The sequence below is a fragment of the Meriones unguiculatus genome, chromosome 1, assembly GCF_030254825.1.
Source record: "Meriones unguiculatus strain TT.TT164.6M chromosome 1, Bangor_MerUng_6.1, whole genome shotgun sequence".
NCBI classification, from domain to species: Eukaryota; Metazoa; Chordata; class Mammalia; order Rodentia; family Muridae; genus Meriones; species Meriones unguiculatus.
The window spans coordinates 188,971,940-188,987,558 of record NC_083349.1 but is presented as its reverse complement, the minus strand read 5'-3'; the positions used below and the strand labels follow the sequence as shown (position 1 = coordinate 188,987,558).

At 40.1% G+C, this 15,619-nt stretch overlaps 2 protein-coding genes across 7 annotated transcripts in view; one reads left to right on the top strand and one right to left on the bottom strand.

Annotated features, from left to right (window-relative positions):
- Positions 1 to 2,621, bottom strand: part of LOC110549478 (protein NPAT) — a 39,255-nt gene extending 36,634 nt beyond the window's left edge. For all 3 annotated transcript variants that reach the window (XM_021638685.2, XM_021638687.2, XM_060373936.1), the window contains exon 1: positions 2,470 to 2,621. In XM_021638685.2, coding sequence (XP_021494360.1) covers positions 2,470 to 2,506 — 37 coding nt within the window. In that variant the 5' untranslated portion in view covers positions 2,507 to 2,621. The remainder of the gene's footprint in view (positions 1 to 2,469) is intronic.
- A 334-nt stretch (positions 2,622 to 2,955) lies between these two features.
- The window catches only part of Atm (ATM serine/threonine kinase), an 89,741-nt gene continuing 77,077 nt past the window's right edge, over positions 2,956 to 15,619 (top strand). For 2 of the 4 annotated variants that reach the window (XM_060373908.1, XM_021638667.2), the window contains exons 1-6: positions 2,992 to 3,270; positions 5,564 to 5,665; positions 5,761 to 5,873; positions 7,084 to 7,229; positions 12,132 to 12,296; positions 13,800 to 13,965. In XM_060373908.1, the coding sequence (XP_060229891.1) occupies positions 5,594 to 5,665; positions 5,761 to 5,873; positions 7,084 to 7,229; positions 12,132 to 12,296; positions 13,800 to 13,965 (662 nt within the window). In that variant the 5' untranslated portion in view covers positions 2,992 to 3,270; positions 5,564 to 5,593. Of the gene's footprint in view, positions 3,271 to 5,563; positions 5,666 to 5,760; positions 5,874 to 7,083; positions 7,230 to 12,131; positions 12,297 to 13,799; positions 13,966 to 15,619 lie in introns of all 4 variants that reach the window. The other 2 variants (XM_060373907.1, XM_060373906.1) reach the window with 2 other exon arrangements.

Sequence of the window (15,619 nt, the reverse complement as noted above, 5' to 3'; positions counted from 1 at the left end):
AGTGGAGAAATGATCAAGTACAGCTACTGGAAGAACTTTCTGATACTACATTTGACTTGAACCTCTAACACAAGCATATTAGGAGCACAGGGAGAAAGGAATGCACAGTATTTGGAAAACCTTAGGTAGGTAGCATGCTGCAGCCTACCAGAGATACTGAAAAGATGGAATGGGTACAAAGACAAGCAGAACCAGGTCCACACAGCACTATGACAGATTAGCAAAAGCCAAAACGACGACGTGAGGAAGTAAGCAACGTATCTTGGCCCCTACAATATTTTGAAAGACTCCTTCAAGGCAATAAATCACTGGCTATGACCAAGAGCAGTTAGGTGAAGACTCGGTGTGGAGTAAGCTGAAGAATTAGAGAAAAGTGAATTAGTAAAGCAGCTAAGTAACAAGCAGTTTTACCAGTAAATCTATCAGGTGACATAGGACATGGGACAATGTGAAATGGGGTTCAGAAAAATGTTTTGGCGTTAAGTGTAAAAAAAAACAAAGAAGTGAATGCTAAGTGAAGAAAAATTACTTTTCTTCTTATGCTTAAAAACTGGCAGTGTTGGCCGGGAACACGTCAACAAACAAACAACAACAACAACACACCATAATAAGGGATCAAAAGAGGGCTAACGATGGTAAGGGAGTACAAGAGAATGCTGAGCAAGCAATAAACCTGTAGATATCAGTACACATATATACAAAAGATAATACTAAAATCAAACAACTGAGGGTAGTGGGGAGGCTTTTTGTATACAAAGCTCAAAAGTGGTTCAATTTTTAGAACACGTTTCGTGCTGAATGATTCAGCAAGATTTGCAACAAGAGAAAACAAGAACAATTCCAAAACAGAACAGAAGGAAGGCATGCAAGAACTCATGGCACTGAAAATGGAATCTGAATAACAAAGATGATTTTAAGGATGAAAAGCAACAACTTGAGATTCTAACCACTAAGACAAAATTAGTTTCAGCTTGTTAACTGGGGAGAAACATAATTGCTCCAATTAGAAAAACCCTGTCACTTCCTCAAGGTTTTCTTAACAAGGCAGAACTTTCTCTTCAGGGGATATGACAGTCTGCAGAGGCTCCTTTCATCCCCTCGTCTACATCTGGGAATGACTTGAGGAAGGAGGTGCTATGATATCTGGTGGAGAGAAATCGAGATTTGCTGTTAAACCTCCCGTAAAGCCTGAACTCAGGAAATGTCCCATTATTACCCACTTTACATTGTTTATGTTGCCAAACTTCTGAAACCACGTTAAGACGACAATCACAAGAATTTTATTTGGATCGCCAGACTGCTAAACGTGGCAGTTCTTACCTAGACATATGCGCAGAAAGATATATTCATACATACAGTGGGTCTACTTTTCACCAATTTTCGTATGCGCCCATTACATTTAAAAATTACAAGACAGTTAACTTTTTGAAAAGAAATCACAAATATAAACTTAGGCTAACTACTCAATTGTGATTAAGTAGAAAAAAAATTAAGCATTCAAAACATTAGTTTTAGTGTTTAAGTTTCTCCAAAATTGGACGGTGGGACCAAACAGAAACCCCCTTAATATTTCCTGCCAAACGTGCTTATCAAGAACCCAGTGCAATTTTAATTTTTATGGACAGGACTGGGCACCAAAGTAAATGATAGTAACGGTTGTGGAAACCAGCGAAGGATTCACCATGCTTTTACCAATTTCTTCTGGAGATGTCGCAAATGTTTCAAAGTCAATACCCAGTTTGAGTCTGAGAGGCTCTTGTTCCCTGCTGTACAACCCCTTTTATTCTTTCGGAGGACAAACAACGAAAACTGTCTTTCACACAGACAATAGTCCCCGACCGAACAGTGGCCTATGAACCAGTCCTTTTGGAAAACGGAGAAAAACTAAGGCCAGAACGTGCGCAAGCAGAAGGCAGTCGTCGTAGCCCCCAAAACATCTGCTCCAGAACACGCAAAGCAGCCGTGTTGATAAATACAAAAAATAGGCCCCCGGCGTGTCAAGCCTCCACGGTGGGCGCCTACGGCAGGCCGTACGGAGACCTCCCAGTGCCCCGAATCCCAGCGCTTCCGCCGGGTTGAGGGAGGGCACCGGGGAGCGCCGGCCTCCCTCCCGTCTCCTTTCCGCGGTCCCAGCTCCGACCGGGCAAAGCCTGGGGCCACGCAGCCCCGTCCACCACGCTCCTCTCAGGTGTCCCGGCGGGCCTGGCTCGGCGTCGGAATCCAGGCCCCGGGTGCTCCCCGCCGAGCCGCTTCCTCCCTCCGACCGCCCCTCGCCACGCAGCACCGAGAGAGGGGCGTCCGCACCCCCGGAGCCTCGAGCGTGCGCGGCCTCCGAGGGCCTCGCCGCCCGCTGGACGGGGACGCGCCGGGCCGGGCCGCCGAGGCTTCCCCACCCGGGGCAGCCCTCCCCGCCGCCCCACCCGAGCCCCCAGCCCGGGCCGATCACCCGCCTTCCTCGGCGGAGCTTACCCAACACCAGCCTGGCCACATCCGAGGGCAGCAGCATGATCCGAGCCGCACGGGGAGCCGCCCGCAGGGACAAGCCTCGACTCAGAGCAGACGCCGCCACGGCCCCGGCGCCGCCGCATCTCCCGGTTCCACTGGCGGTACTGAACCCGCGGCAATTTGTCCCGCCTCTTTCCTTCCACATCAGCCAATCGCCTCCGCGGGACACAGAAAGGCGCCGAAACGAAGCCCGCCTCCGTGCCCTTCGCACCTGTCGTCATTTCCGCCCGCGGAGGGCGGGGCCGCGGAGGACCCGGGGGCCGGGTAGGGGAGCGTCAGCCCCGGGGCGGAGCCGCCGGCGCGAGGTCGATCGCCATTGGTGCGCCGTGCGCAGGCGCGTTTCCGCGGGCCGGGCGAATGTTTTGAGGGGAGCGAGTGTTTTGAGCTGGAGAGCGCGTGACGGCCGGGCGCAGGCGCACAACGTACGGCGCCTCAGCCAGTCTCCTGGCTGTGGGGCACTCAAGCGGTGCCAACGCTAGGCTTTTGAACCGGAAGCGGAAGGCGGGCAAGGTAAACCAGCTGCGTGTCCCTTGCACGCGGGAAAAGGCATAGCGACCCGGCTCTGCTTGGGCGTGCAGAAAGCAACGGTAGGAGCGCGGAACGCAAGTCCGGGCTCCCCGGAGGGAGCGTTCTCCTCAGACCCCATCTTTCCTCCGCCCCGCTGTGGCCTGGATGCTCCCCTCATCTTTCCGGCTGTCGGCGAACTCTCCCGCTCGCTGCAAACCCTGCGGACTCTGGGTGAAGTGAGCCCGAGCCTTCCCTTCCGTGCGTGCCTCTCTCCTCTCTGTCACCTTTCGGGTTCTGATCTCTCTAGGAGACTGATTTTTTAATCTCTAACTTTAGTCGCAGACCATGCATTTAGGTTTAAGCCGCGGGTTCGTGGTTAAGAGCCTGGGCGCGAAAATGTCAGCCTCAGAGTTGTCACCTGAATGAACTGTGCTGTCTTGAGGGAGCTAAGTGGCAACCGCTAAGAGCCCTTTAAGATGCTTGAGCTGCTGTTTTCCCCCCACCTGCCGCAGATAATTAGCTGCTTTTCCAAGGGCACTGTGAAAAGTGGTAGAAGAGGGCTGTGTTAGCCGAGGAGGGACTGCTTCTGTGGAAACTGAGCCTAAAAGAATAAAATTTGCTGCTAGACCTTGCCGGGTATAAATTGTTCCGCGAGACGGTAGCGAGCCTTTCAGACAGAAGGACATGCATGGAAAGGCACAAAGAATACAACGTTCCTGACGCTCCAGAGCGAGCTCTGTTACTGAGGGATACAGGTTTTGCAAGTTTTCAGTGTATTGAAGCCATAGAGGGGGATGAGAACAAGAAGAGGAGGAAAAAAAAATACAAACGTTAAAATAGATTTATAAAGCGATCGTAAGGGAAGACGATATGACAGTCATACTGAACATTTCCTCTGTGTGTGAGAGAGAGAGAAAGAAAGAGAGAACATGAATAAATTCCTTGAGGTAGATACTGGTATCACTTTCTCATTTAGCATCAAGAAAACAAGTTTGAGAGGTTAACAACATGTTGTTCTAGGTTGGGTAACTGTTAAGTGAACGGACCTGGATTTGAGCAATGCAACCTGACTGGAGTCCACCCTTTTGCAACCCAGGCTAACCGTTAACTCAGTTTTGCTGCCTGAGCCTCCCCGAGGCCTGGGACTACTAGCTGCCATGTCTGGCTGAGCACTGTGCCAGAGGTGGGGTTATTTCTGGGAAGATGTGATATAATTATCATTGTCAAATTTGTAAGCACTTGCACTTGATTGAACTCTTAAAAGGAAGATAAATGTAATCTATTCAGGGACTTTTGCTTAGGAAGCTTTTTTAGTTGGATGTTTGGAGTTATCTTTTTAATATCAAGTAGAGATTGTTCACTTGATAGCTCTCACTCCAGTTGGATAGCGTTAGTCCTGCCACCTACTACTATTTTTTGTTTATTTCTTTTTGAGATATGATTTCTCTGTGTTGCCCTGTCTGTCCTGGAACTCACTCTGTAGACCAGGCTGGCCTTAAACTCAAAGATCCACCTGCCTCTGCTTTTTAGAGTGCTGGGATTAAAGGCGTGTGCCACCACTGCCTGTTTTTTGTTTGCAACCTGGAACATTTCATGAATTTGTGCATCATCTCTGCACAGCTGTTTCAATTTTAGTGTTTGTGCTGTGGAGGCTAGCACAATTTCAGTTTCATTTTAGGTCCTTTTGGCTCCTCTAGTCTCTTTTCCTAAAATGGTCACTCTTAGTTCTTCCTGTAATTGGCACCAATTCATTCAGATCTTCAGTTTATTTAAACCTCAGTTTATTTAAACATGTCATGTACATGTTCATGACAGCTTATCTGAAAATGATAAACTTTTTTATTTTATTTTTTTTGAAACATGAGCTTCTGTGTCTCAATCTGGCATTGATCTCACTGACGGTGACTTTAAACTGCTGATCTTCCTTTTACACCTTCTCCCTGGTGGTGGGAGTACACACGTACTCTCACATTCTGTCTCTTGTTTTCTACTGTATTTTTATTTTCTTTGAGGCGTATATTACAATTTGAAACTATGCATTAATACTTTCATTGTCTTCATTCTCCCCAAATGTCTCCAAGAGGGTAGGCTTGGAGTACAGTACAGTTCACTTATTTCTAGCTGTCCCTAACGTGCCTAACCTGAAACACTTTGCAGACATGAAACTAATATTGTTTGTTGTTATCAATGAATCTTTTCTTTTTGTAGAGATAATACTGAACTATTTCATTTTTAAAAGAATATTTTATGTGCTATAAAAAGCACATGTTTGAGAATTACAGCATAATTTTGATATATTTTAAGAAAATGTCCTGTAGAAATGTTAAGAAAAATTATTGTGCTTTTGATCACTGTGTCTCTGGATGTATAGCTAATGTCTAAAATAATTACATAAAGATTTAAAGAACAGCTTACTGTATAATATGTTTAAATATTTTAGTATGTTTAAATATATATTATGCTTAAGGTACTGATCCAGTCCTCAACACCAAAAAATTAATGAAATATACACACACACACACACAAACACACACTTTTTTTTCTTTTACAGGTAAGGATGTATTTGCTGAAATATTAAACCATGAGTCTAGCACTTAACGATCTGCTTATTTGCTGCCGGCAATTAGAACATGAGAAAGCCACAGAACGAAGGGTAATTAATTATTTGAAATTGTCTTTCTTGAAACAAATGTGTGATAGGTAACATAGTATTTTATTATTATTATTATATTTGTTCTTCATTCTCAGAAAGAAGTGGAGAAATTTAAGCGCCTGATTCAAGATCCTGAAACAGTTCAAAATTTAGATAGGCATTCAGATTCCAAACAAGGGAAATACTTGAATTGGGATGCTGTTTTCAGGTATCATCTTTAAATTTGTTTTACTTTCATTTTATTTATTTTTATTTTTATTTTTTTGTGATACCATTTTGTTGTTTAATTTTGTTCAGTGTATATCTTTGTGTGCTGTACAGGAAGTTGGCACTTAGTTATCCGAAAGTTTTAAGAACTCATGCAGAACATTGAAAGTTTACTTCATTTCTTCAATGAAATGCTTTAGATGTATGTCATGTATGATCAAGAAAGAGTCTGGGCTTCCTGTAATGCTGCTTTCTAGAGGCAGGGAACTTCATGAGTTCCAGGCCAGCCCAGCTTTCATAGTAAGTTCCAGTACCTGGTCTACATAGTGAGACCTTGTCTCAGACAAAACAGAAAAACAGATTAAGAATTCTGTTCATTTTGATTAGTTTATAAGGATTTGTTTCAAATTAGATTTAAAAGTAAGTTATAATAGCTAGCCGGTGGTGGTGCACATCTTTAAACTCAGTACTCTAGAAGCAGAGGCGTTTGGATCTCTGAGTTCTAGGCCTGTCTGGTCTACAGGAGTTCCAGGACAGCTAGGGCTAACAGAGAGATTTTGTAATGCCTATAATCTGGGCTCTTAGGAAGTTGATAGAGAAAGATAATGAGTTTAGTTCATTACAAATAAACAAAATAAATAGTTGCAGTAAAGAAGGTATTCGTGTTTCTTGATATAATAGTAAGTTGTCATAGAAATTCCTACAGGTAAACTTTTGGGCAGGGGTGGGGTTTGGTTTTTCAAGATCAGGTTTTTCTGTGTAGCACTGGCTGCCCTAGAATTCTATAGACCAGGCTGGCCTTGAACTCAAAGGGTAGTCTCTGCCTCTTGAATGCTGGGATTAAAAGCATCCAACACCATTCCCCAGCTGATAAACTTATTTTTTATCTCTTGTTTGATAGTAAACTCTTTAAAGTTCTGAATGCATATGACACGGAAAAAGTCCTGCTTTCTCTTGGGCATGTAATGTATTTGCGGTGTTAACAGAGTTATTGTCTGTTTTTATAAGCTGATTACATAGGCCAGGTTTGCATCCCTCCTTGCCAGCCCTCATTTCACAAGTAGCAGTATAACAGGCTGTTCACAGTGTAAGGAGAGCTGATCGTCGTCAGTGCCATTCTGAGTAAGCAGGGAAGGTGACAAAACCATGCATGAGTTTTTTAAATGATAAAATTATAAGCATTAATGAGCATATGTTTTTTTTTCTTGAAGGTTTTTGCAGAAGTATATTCAAAAAGAGACAGAATGTCTGAGAACAGCAAAATCAAATGTATCAGCCTCCACACAAACTTCCAGACAGAAAAAGATTCAAGAGATCAGCAGCTTGGTCAGATACTTCATCAAATGTGCAAATAAAAGTAAGCAACGTTCTATATTACACACAAATATTTAAGTCGTTAAAGGTCCAAAATTTAGAGAAACTTTGTATAAAATGGTTAATCTCAGAAGTGGAAAAATTAAACATTACTGCTTCAATTCACTCATTCTTGTATTTCTTCTATATATCTTTATACATCTTGTAATTCCTCTATATATTTTTAGGCATATCTTTACACAGAAGTGTAGTCTTAAGCATTCGACAAACGTTTTGAGGCTGAACAATTTTAAAGGTGTAAAAGTGTGTCAGGCCAGTAAGGTGTCTTGGCAGGTAAATGCACTTTGCCAGTAAGCATGATGGCCTGAGTTTGAGCCCCAGAACCTACATGATAGAGAAAACCTACTTGAGGTTGTCCTCTGACCTCTGCACATGCACTATGGCGTGGGTGGTTTAGTGCACATGTGAGCATGAGTGCATATACAAAGTAAACAAACGAAAAATGTTTAAAAAAATTTTTTTAAAAGCCTGTCTTCATTTATTCCTGGTTCTATTTTATTTTTTAAAGATTTACTTGTGTATGTGTATGAGCGTTTGTCTGCATGTCTATAAATATACCATGTGTTCCAGTACTTGCAGAAATCAGAAAAATCTGCTGGAACTGGATGGTTATAAACTTACATGTGAGTGCTGAGAACCAAACTCAAGTCCTCTGCAAGCACATCAAATGCTCTTAACCACTAAGCCATATCTCCAGCCCCATTTAACTTCTTAAATCATACACAGAAAGTCTAATATTTATTTCAACATGATAGTATTTGATATATTGGAAAAAATAGCCACAGAATTCCCAGTCCCAAGTACTCTTTCTCTAAGGTAAATGGACTTAATTCCTTCAGCTCATGTGACCTAGTTTTTATTTTACTTTCTCTTTAATATAAATTCTTCAGTTTGCTATTTCTTAAAGAGTGGAACTCAATCTTGTAATATAATCTAGCTGGCATAGTCCACAGCATATTTGCTTTTGGAAGCAGGGTCTTTCAGCATAGCTCAGGTTGGTCTCAGATTTGTGATGTGCTTCCTCAAATTTTTTTCAGTGCTAGAATTGCAGATAGGTGCCCCCATGCTACCTATGAGTTTATTGTTTGTTTTTTTATTGATTTATTTGTGTGTGTGCATGTGATCACGCATTTATCCACAAGTGTTGTGGTAAATGGGAGGTCTGAGGACAACATTAGCTGTCATTCCTTTGGTGCCATCCAATATAGTTTCTCCTTGGTCTGGAAGGTAGGTTTGTAGGCCAACAAGCTCCAGGGATCCTCCTGTCATACTCATGCTAAGATTGGATGCTACAATACCTCTTGTAGTCAAAATGGACATTTTAGCTCATATTAAAAAAATGAATAAAAATCAAGTCTTTTTTTTCTTGTCAGTGATAAGTCACGTATCTCTTATTCTGAACTTAGTTACTTAATTAAGTGTTGTTTATGTAAAGATATATATATGGTTCTGGGGATTAAACCTGGGTCTTGTGTGTGATGGATTAGCTTCCTTCGCCGAGAAGCATCTCTAGTCCCTACATTTCATATTTTGAAGGAGAGTTCAAAAATTTTTTACTAGATTTTATTTATTTTGTGTACATGTATATGTTTTCAAATCATCAGATTAGGCAGCAAGCACCTTTACCAGTGGAGCCATCTTGTTGACCTCAAAAATGACACTTTAGAAGCAGAAATAATAAGCTTTTGCAAAGAAATAGTCTTTATATAGTGCTGAAAGCTAGAACAAAAATATTTGTTGAGAGATCTCAGATTTTGTACACTGTGTAAATAATGGTGAGGATTTGTGATAGCGATTTTAGGCCAAAAATGAGGCAAATCCATGGTCTACCATGATGGCTCAGCAGATAAAAGGCACCTGCTGCCAAGCCTGACAACCTGAGCTCAGTCCGTAGGACCCACGTGATGGAAGGAGAGAACTGACTCTTACAAGTTGTCCTTAGACTCCCAAATTCATAAGTGCCTTGCATGTATGCATAAAAATGTAACTGGAAAATCAAGACCAGGTTTTTTTAAGCATATAGATAACTCAGCCCTCTTTATGAGATAGATTTTTTTAATTTTTACTTACTTGTTTGGTTTTCTTTTGTTACTTTTGTTTGTTTTTTACAGTGATAGGTATGAAACCCTTGGTTTGTGCTTGCTTGGCAAATATTGTACCACTGAGTTTTATTTAATCTCTGAGAGGTGCATTTTGGGTTTTGGTTTGGTTTGGTTTGGTTTTTGCTTTTTCGAAACAGAATTTTTCTATGAACCCTGGCTGTCCTGAACTCACTTTGTAAATCAGGCTGTCCTCGAACTCAGATCTATGTACCTCTGCTTCTCAAGTGCTGGGATTAAAGGCATGTACCACCACTCAGCTGAGAAACTTTTGTGTTTTTTTTTTTTTTAAAACAAATTTTAACACAATTATGCTTAGCAGAGGAAGAGACTGCTGGGATAAAGAACACAGAAAAAATTGTTTCATCTTAATATTTATGAGTTTATTGTTGTCCACTGTTGGTTTTGGGCATTTGTGGTAACATAAAAATTATTTCTTTCCCTAATATTCTGATAATACTACAAAGGTTGTATATAAGAAAATGTTTCAAGAATTATGAGTAAGATACCCAAGGAATAGTAGACAAGGACCACATGGGTCTGGGCATCATGGGCCAGATGCCTGAAATTATAAGCCAGAACTGAAAGCTGCTGTGCTGTGATGTCAGTGAGTGCTTACCATAGCCTGATATAACCAGTCTCGCTAAGAAAACGTTAACCTAATGCATTTCACTTATATGTATGGAATTGCACTCTACACATAGTTCAATTTCAAAATGAAATCAGTATTGAAGAAACAATAGTGTTTTAGCTTTGACATCAGTATGATTAGATAAAAATAGTTTTTTTTTCTGTTGTTGTAACCTGCTTAAACTCTATACCCTCTTTGTTGAGACCTACTTTAGTTCTTAGCATAACTATGGCACCTCTGTTAACACCTGCTGTAGCCTTTAGCATATCAGAAGCCATTTTGCTTCCAAGTCTCCTTTTGATCAAGAGGTGAAATTAGGTTCAATTTCAGGCCTACATGCCTGAGACCAGGATACAGTTAAATAGTCCAGTACTTGCTGCTTAGAATAAAACAATAAAAGATAAATGTATGTTCTGTTAGAGTTAAGATCGCTACATCCTGCTATGTTTCTTAATCCTGGAAAGCTGGAAAGCCCCCAAGAGCTCTTTTACCCTAAGTCCCATCCAATCAACTTAAAGTACTTTGTCTGGCTACCTAGGTACAACACAGTACACTTGGAACAAAATCGGTTGTTTAGCTAGTCAGAAGATGTAATGCTGCAGTGCCCCCCCCACCTGGTTGTTGCCTGGTTATGGTTTTTTATATTAAAAAACCTGCCTTAGAAACAGACCGGCATCACAGTATGGCTCCTGAGCCCAGATTATGGCCCTGATGGGTCAGTTTTTGTTCAGCTTTCAATGAACTTACTTGCGTCTGGTGTTCCAGTGGTCAGTATTTGGCTATTTCTGAAGCCTAACACTAGCCCTGGCTAGCCTCCAGTTCATAATGCTCTGGCCTTTACCTGGAATTACAGACAAACACCATGCTTGTCAACTTAAAATTTCCCATTTTCTTTTTTTCCAAGACAGGGTTTCTCTATGCAGCCCTGGTTTCCTAGACTAGCTTTGTAAACCAGGCTAGCCTCAAACTCAGAGTGATCTGCCTGCCTCTGCCTCCATGAATGTTGGGATTGTAGGTGCCTGACTTCTTTTTTTAAGGGTAGGGTTTCCATGTGGCCCAAGATGGTTTTAAGCTTACTGTATAGTCAAGAATGATACCCTGACCTTCCTAATCTTGCCTTTACCCAGGACTTCTGGGATTACTGGATTGTTATTTTGTAAATGTAATTTGTGATCTTTAAGAGTAAACATTTAGGAGTGGGAGAGATGGCTCTGGTTAAGAGCACTGTCTCCTTTTCCAGAAGACTTGGATTTAATTCCCAGCACCCACATGGAGCTCTCAGTCACCCATAACTCCACTCATAGGGGATCTGTTGCTATCGGCCTTGGCAGGCACTGCATGTATGTGGTGCACAGACACACATGCAAGCAGAACACCTATACACAAACAAAGAAATAAAATTGTAGGAAAGGTGGGTGCTTAAAGAACCCATTTAAAAAGTATTTATCTTATTAACACTGAATTTTCAGAATCTAAAATATTGTGTTGGTAAAATTTCAGCCCTTTTAGCTGTGTAGTAGTGGAGGCAGGGGTAAGAAGAACTCTGAGTTCAAGGTCAGCCTGGCCTATAGCCTGAGTTCCAGGACAGCTAGGACAACACAGAGAAACCCTGTCTCAAAAAGCAAACAAAAAAGTTCAGTCTTTTATATGGATACCATTTGTATGCTATTAGATGTCATGAAATAATCTTGCTTTTTAGGGTAAATAGGCTATTTTAATAAAATTAATCATAAAGATTCTCAGACTCCGAATCTTTTAAGTTCAGTGCCAGAAAGTGTGAATTTTGAGGTATAAAAATTAATCTTTACTATTGCTGTACCTCTAGGAGTTGTCAAACTTCTTTAATGGGGCTGTATAGCAAATTGTTTTTTGTTTTGTTTCTTACTTTCTGGGCTATATATTATCTGTTATATTTACTCATTTCTTGTTATTTACGTAAATGAATGAACGTGACTGTGTTCCAGTAAAACTTTATTAACAAAATAGCCACCAGTTCAATTTTACTTTGGACTATAGAATTTGCCAACCTTTAGTGTATGAGGAAGTGAGTTAAGAGCAACTTTCCGAATGGGGTCATTTAAAGAAGTTGGCAGTCCAAGGATTCTTTATTTTTAAGATCTGTGCATTTTTACCTTTTTATTTTATTTTTAAATAGGAGCACCCAGGCTAAAATGTCAAGACCTCTTGAATTATGTCATGGAGACAGTGAAAGATTCATCTAATGGTGTAACTTATGGAGCTGATTGTAGCAATATACTACTCAAAGACATTCTTTCTGTGAGAAAATACTGGTGTGAAATATCTGAGCAACAGTGGCTAGGTATGTTTTGAAGACTGAGACTTTTTCCTTTACAATATGAAATTTCAACGGTAAAAGCAGTCTACATCCCACAGGTGATGCACAGTCTTATAGTTTTAGATCCTTAATTCTTCTTTAAGATAACATCTTGCTATATAGCCTGTTCTGGGCTTCAGTTTGTAATCCTCCTGCCTTGGTCTGCCAAGGGTGAGAGTATATACACTACCCTGCTTAGTTCTTAATGTTGGTTTATTATGTACTTTTAAAATTATAAAGTCACATTGTTTATAGTAGGTACTTACCGCTAGAGCTGGAATTACAGAGTTCAATGTTTATTTCTATTTTCTGTGCATTGGTATTTTGACTGTATATATATCTACGTAAGGGAGTTGGATCCCCTGGAACTGAAGTTACAGGCAGATGTGAACTGTCATGTGGGTGCTGAGAATTGAGCCCTGATCCTCTGGAAGAGCAGCCAGTACGCTGAACCACGGAGCCATCTCTCTAGTCCCGAATTAAAGATTTCAAAGATTACTGTTTTTAACTATTGGGTAGTACTATGACAGAAACAGTCAACTGAAGATTATTGTGCCATTTGTTGTATGCATGCTCGTGTAGAGTATGCACACAGAACAGAACATAGAGAAAGGAGTAAACCAAATGAGACATGTCACAGAAGTTGAAAGCAAGAGTTCAGAAGGTGTGGTGAACACCTTAAATGTCTCAAACGATGAAGTCCAAAACTACTCATTGCGTTAGGCAGAACTATTAGCTAATGAAAATCAAATGCATTAGAATATTGTTTTACCCATTCACTTACTAGGAATGCAAAGTGCTGTTTTTTAAAATTTCTATTCCCAGATTGTTCAGTGCTGTAATACAAAGTTGTTTTTTGTTCCTGGAATCTTGTTTTAGCACTTGAGAGAGTTGCAATTAAACCCTGAGCCCACATCACTGACGATACGAGTACTTCCGTCATTGTGGCGCCTAACTTGAGGCCTCCCCGGAGTCACGTCCGTTTCTACAGCATTTCAGCATTGCATTGCAGTCAGGACCATGTAACACAGACAGACACAGATCTGCATGGTTTATCCCATTCAGTACCATTCGCAAGTGACTGCACTGCTCCTATGTAATATCTCAAGAAATTTACATTTGATGATATTTGAGTTTTTATTTTTCAACTCAAGAAACATTTGTTTTCATGTGTAATTTTGGTGCTCATGGAGAAAGCACGTTCACCTGAATGCATATATTGCACCCTTTTGAAGAAGCAGTGTCTCGTGCCATCTTTTATGCCCCCTCTCTAGAGAAGTATGATTGATTTTGTGAAAATTTGCATCATTTCCCACCAGTAACATGTGCCTTTAGTCTGCTCTAATGAGAAGCAATTGTAGTGTTGGCTTTTCCTATTTCATCAGAATCTCATGCTCTTGACTAAAAATTCATGAAATTGCCATACTGTTTGTTGTGTTACAAGCAGAGTGAACTTGAAAAGCTAATACTCTTCTTTTCAATTTTTAGAATTGTTTTCTGTGTACTTCAGGCTGTATCTCAAACCATCACAAGACGTTAATAGAGTTTTAGTGGCTAGAATAATTCATGCTGTCACGAGAGGATGCTGTTCACAGACTGATGGATTACCTTCGAAGTTTTTAGATTTTTTTTCCAAGGCTATTCAGTATGCAAGGTAATCTAATCACTTTGTTTCATTTTGTACCAAACTACGTTAGATCCTGCCATGACCATGTTTTAGATTTCCTTTTCAACAGTGGTTATTCAGCTCGAATTTGTGATGTAAATAATATTCAGTATAGGTATACAGCATGTAATGATCAAATCAGGATATTTCTATTTTCTTGAATATTAAGTTTTTACTAATACATAATACATGTAAATATTCAAATGTTTCATTGTGATATTTCATTTTTGTATGTAACTTGACCCCTATTTCCTGTCCTATATAAGAAAACAAAACAAAAAAACTTAAACCAAAGATTTGCAACTTAGAAACTTGAGGAAAGCAAAAAGATTAAACACTTCAAGATATTGACATAAGGGTCTCGGGAAGTGCTTTAGTGGATACGAACACTTGTGTGAGTATGAGGACCTGAGTTTAGATCTTTAGCAGCCAAATCAAATAACTCAGTGTAACTGGGCAAACTTTTGATCCCAGCATTCTCAGTTGGAGTTGAAGATAGAAACAGAGATCATTGCCAAGTCCCAGGTTGAATGAGAGATTGTGTTTCAAGGCAATAGTGTGGAGAAGTTTGGACACCCAACATCCTCCATTAGGCCTCTTCATGCATACATGTATGTGCATGTGTGCACACACACACTAATTTTTTTTTTAAAGATAAAAGCAGTGATCTTTTGGGATAAACCTCTAAAACAAGAGCAAAAAGAGATAAATGGGATTATATAAACTACAGCTTCTTCACAGAAAAATACTCAGCAGAGTGAAAAGATAGCTTTCCAAATGGGAGAGGCTTATACACACTGTTGAATCTCACTAAAGACTTACCATTCAGATTATATTAAGCAACTTTAGGGAACTTGATAAAAAAAAAATCATTGCTGAGGAGATGGAGGGTAAATTTGATCAAGGCACATTATATGAAACTCTCAAAGAATTAATAAAAATCAGTTTGTTTTTAAAATTACTAAATATCCTTATTAAAAAATTAAGCAAAGGGCTGGTTGTAGTGATGTAATTCCAGTACTCTGAAATAGGAAGATTGTGAGTTTATGGCCAACTTGATCTGCATCATGATAAAATAGGTGGAAAAAGAAAAACAACTATGCTATCAGTTAACTTATGAAGAACATGTTCACCTCATTAGCTATCAAAGATGTGAAGCCAAACCACAGTGAGATGAAGTACTTTAGTTCAAAGAGCTTTGCTACCAAAAATAAAGAAACAGCAAATGCTGTTAACATTTTGGAGAAGGGCTAACTCACTGTATTGGGGGAGTGTAAAATACTGTCTTTCAAAAGGAACCATTGACTCAGAACCAAGTAGTTTCTCAAAGTATCAGATAGATCTAGATTTCCTTAATGTGTAAATACTAAATGACACTCTTAAGTGTGAGCACTGGGGTCTTTCTCATCTGATAACCAGGGAAGTTGGATATCACTTAAGTAATGCCTTTCCGTTTTAAGCATAGATGTAGTATGTTGAGAATAAAATAGTAAAATATTTTGGAAGCATTGTTGCACACTTGTATTATACAGTTTATATTAAAACATTTATAAACTGTAAATATACAAATAAATTGTGTGTATTTTTAGAGAGTGGTTTAATGGTAGAGAGATTTAACAGGACAAGTTTCTTAGCCCCAGCT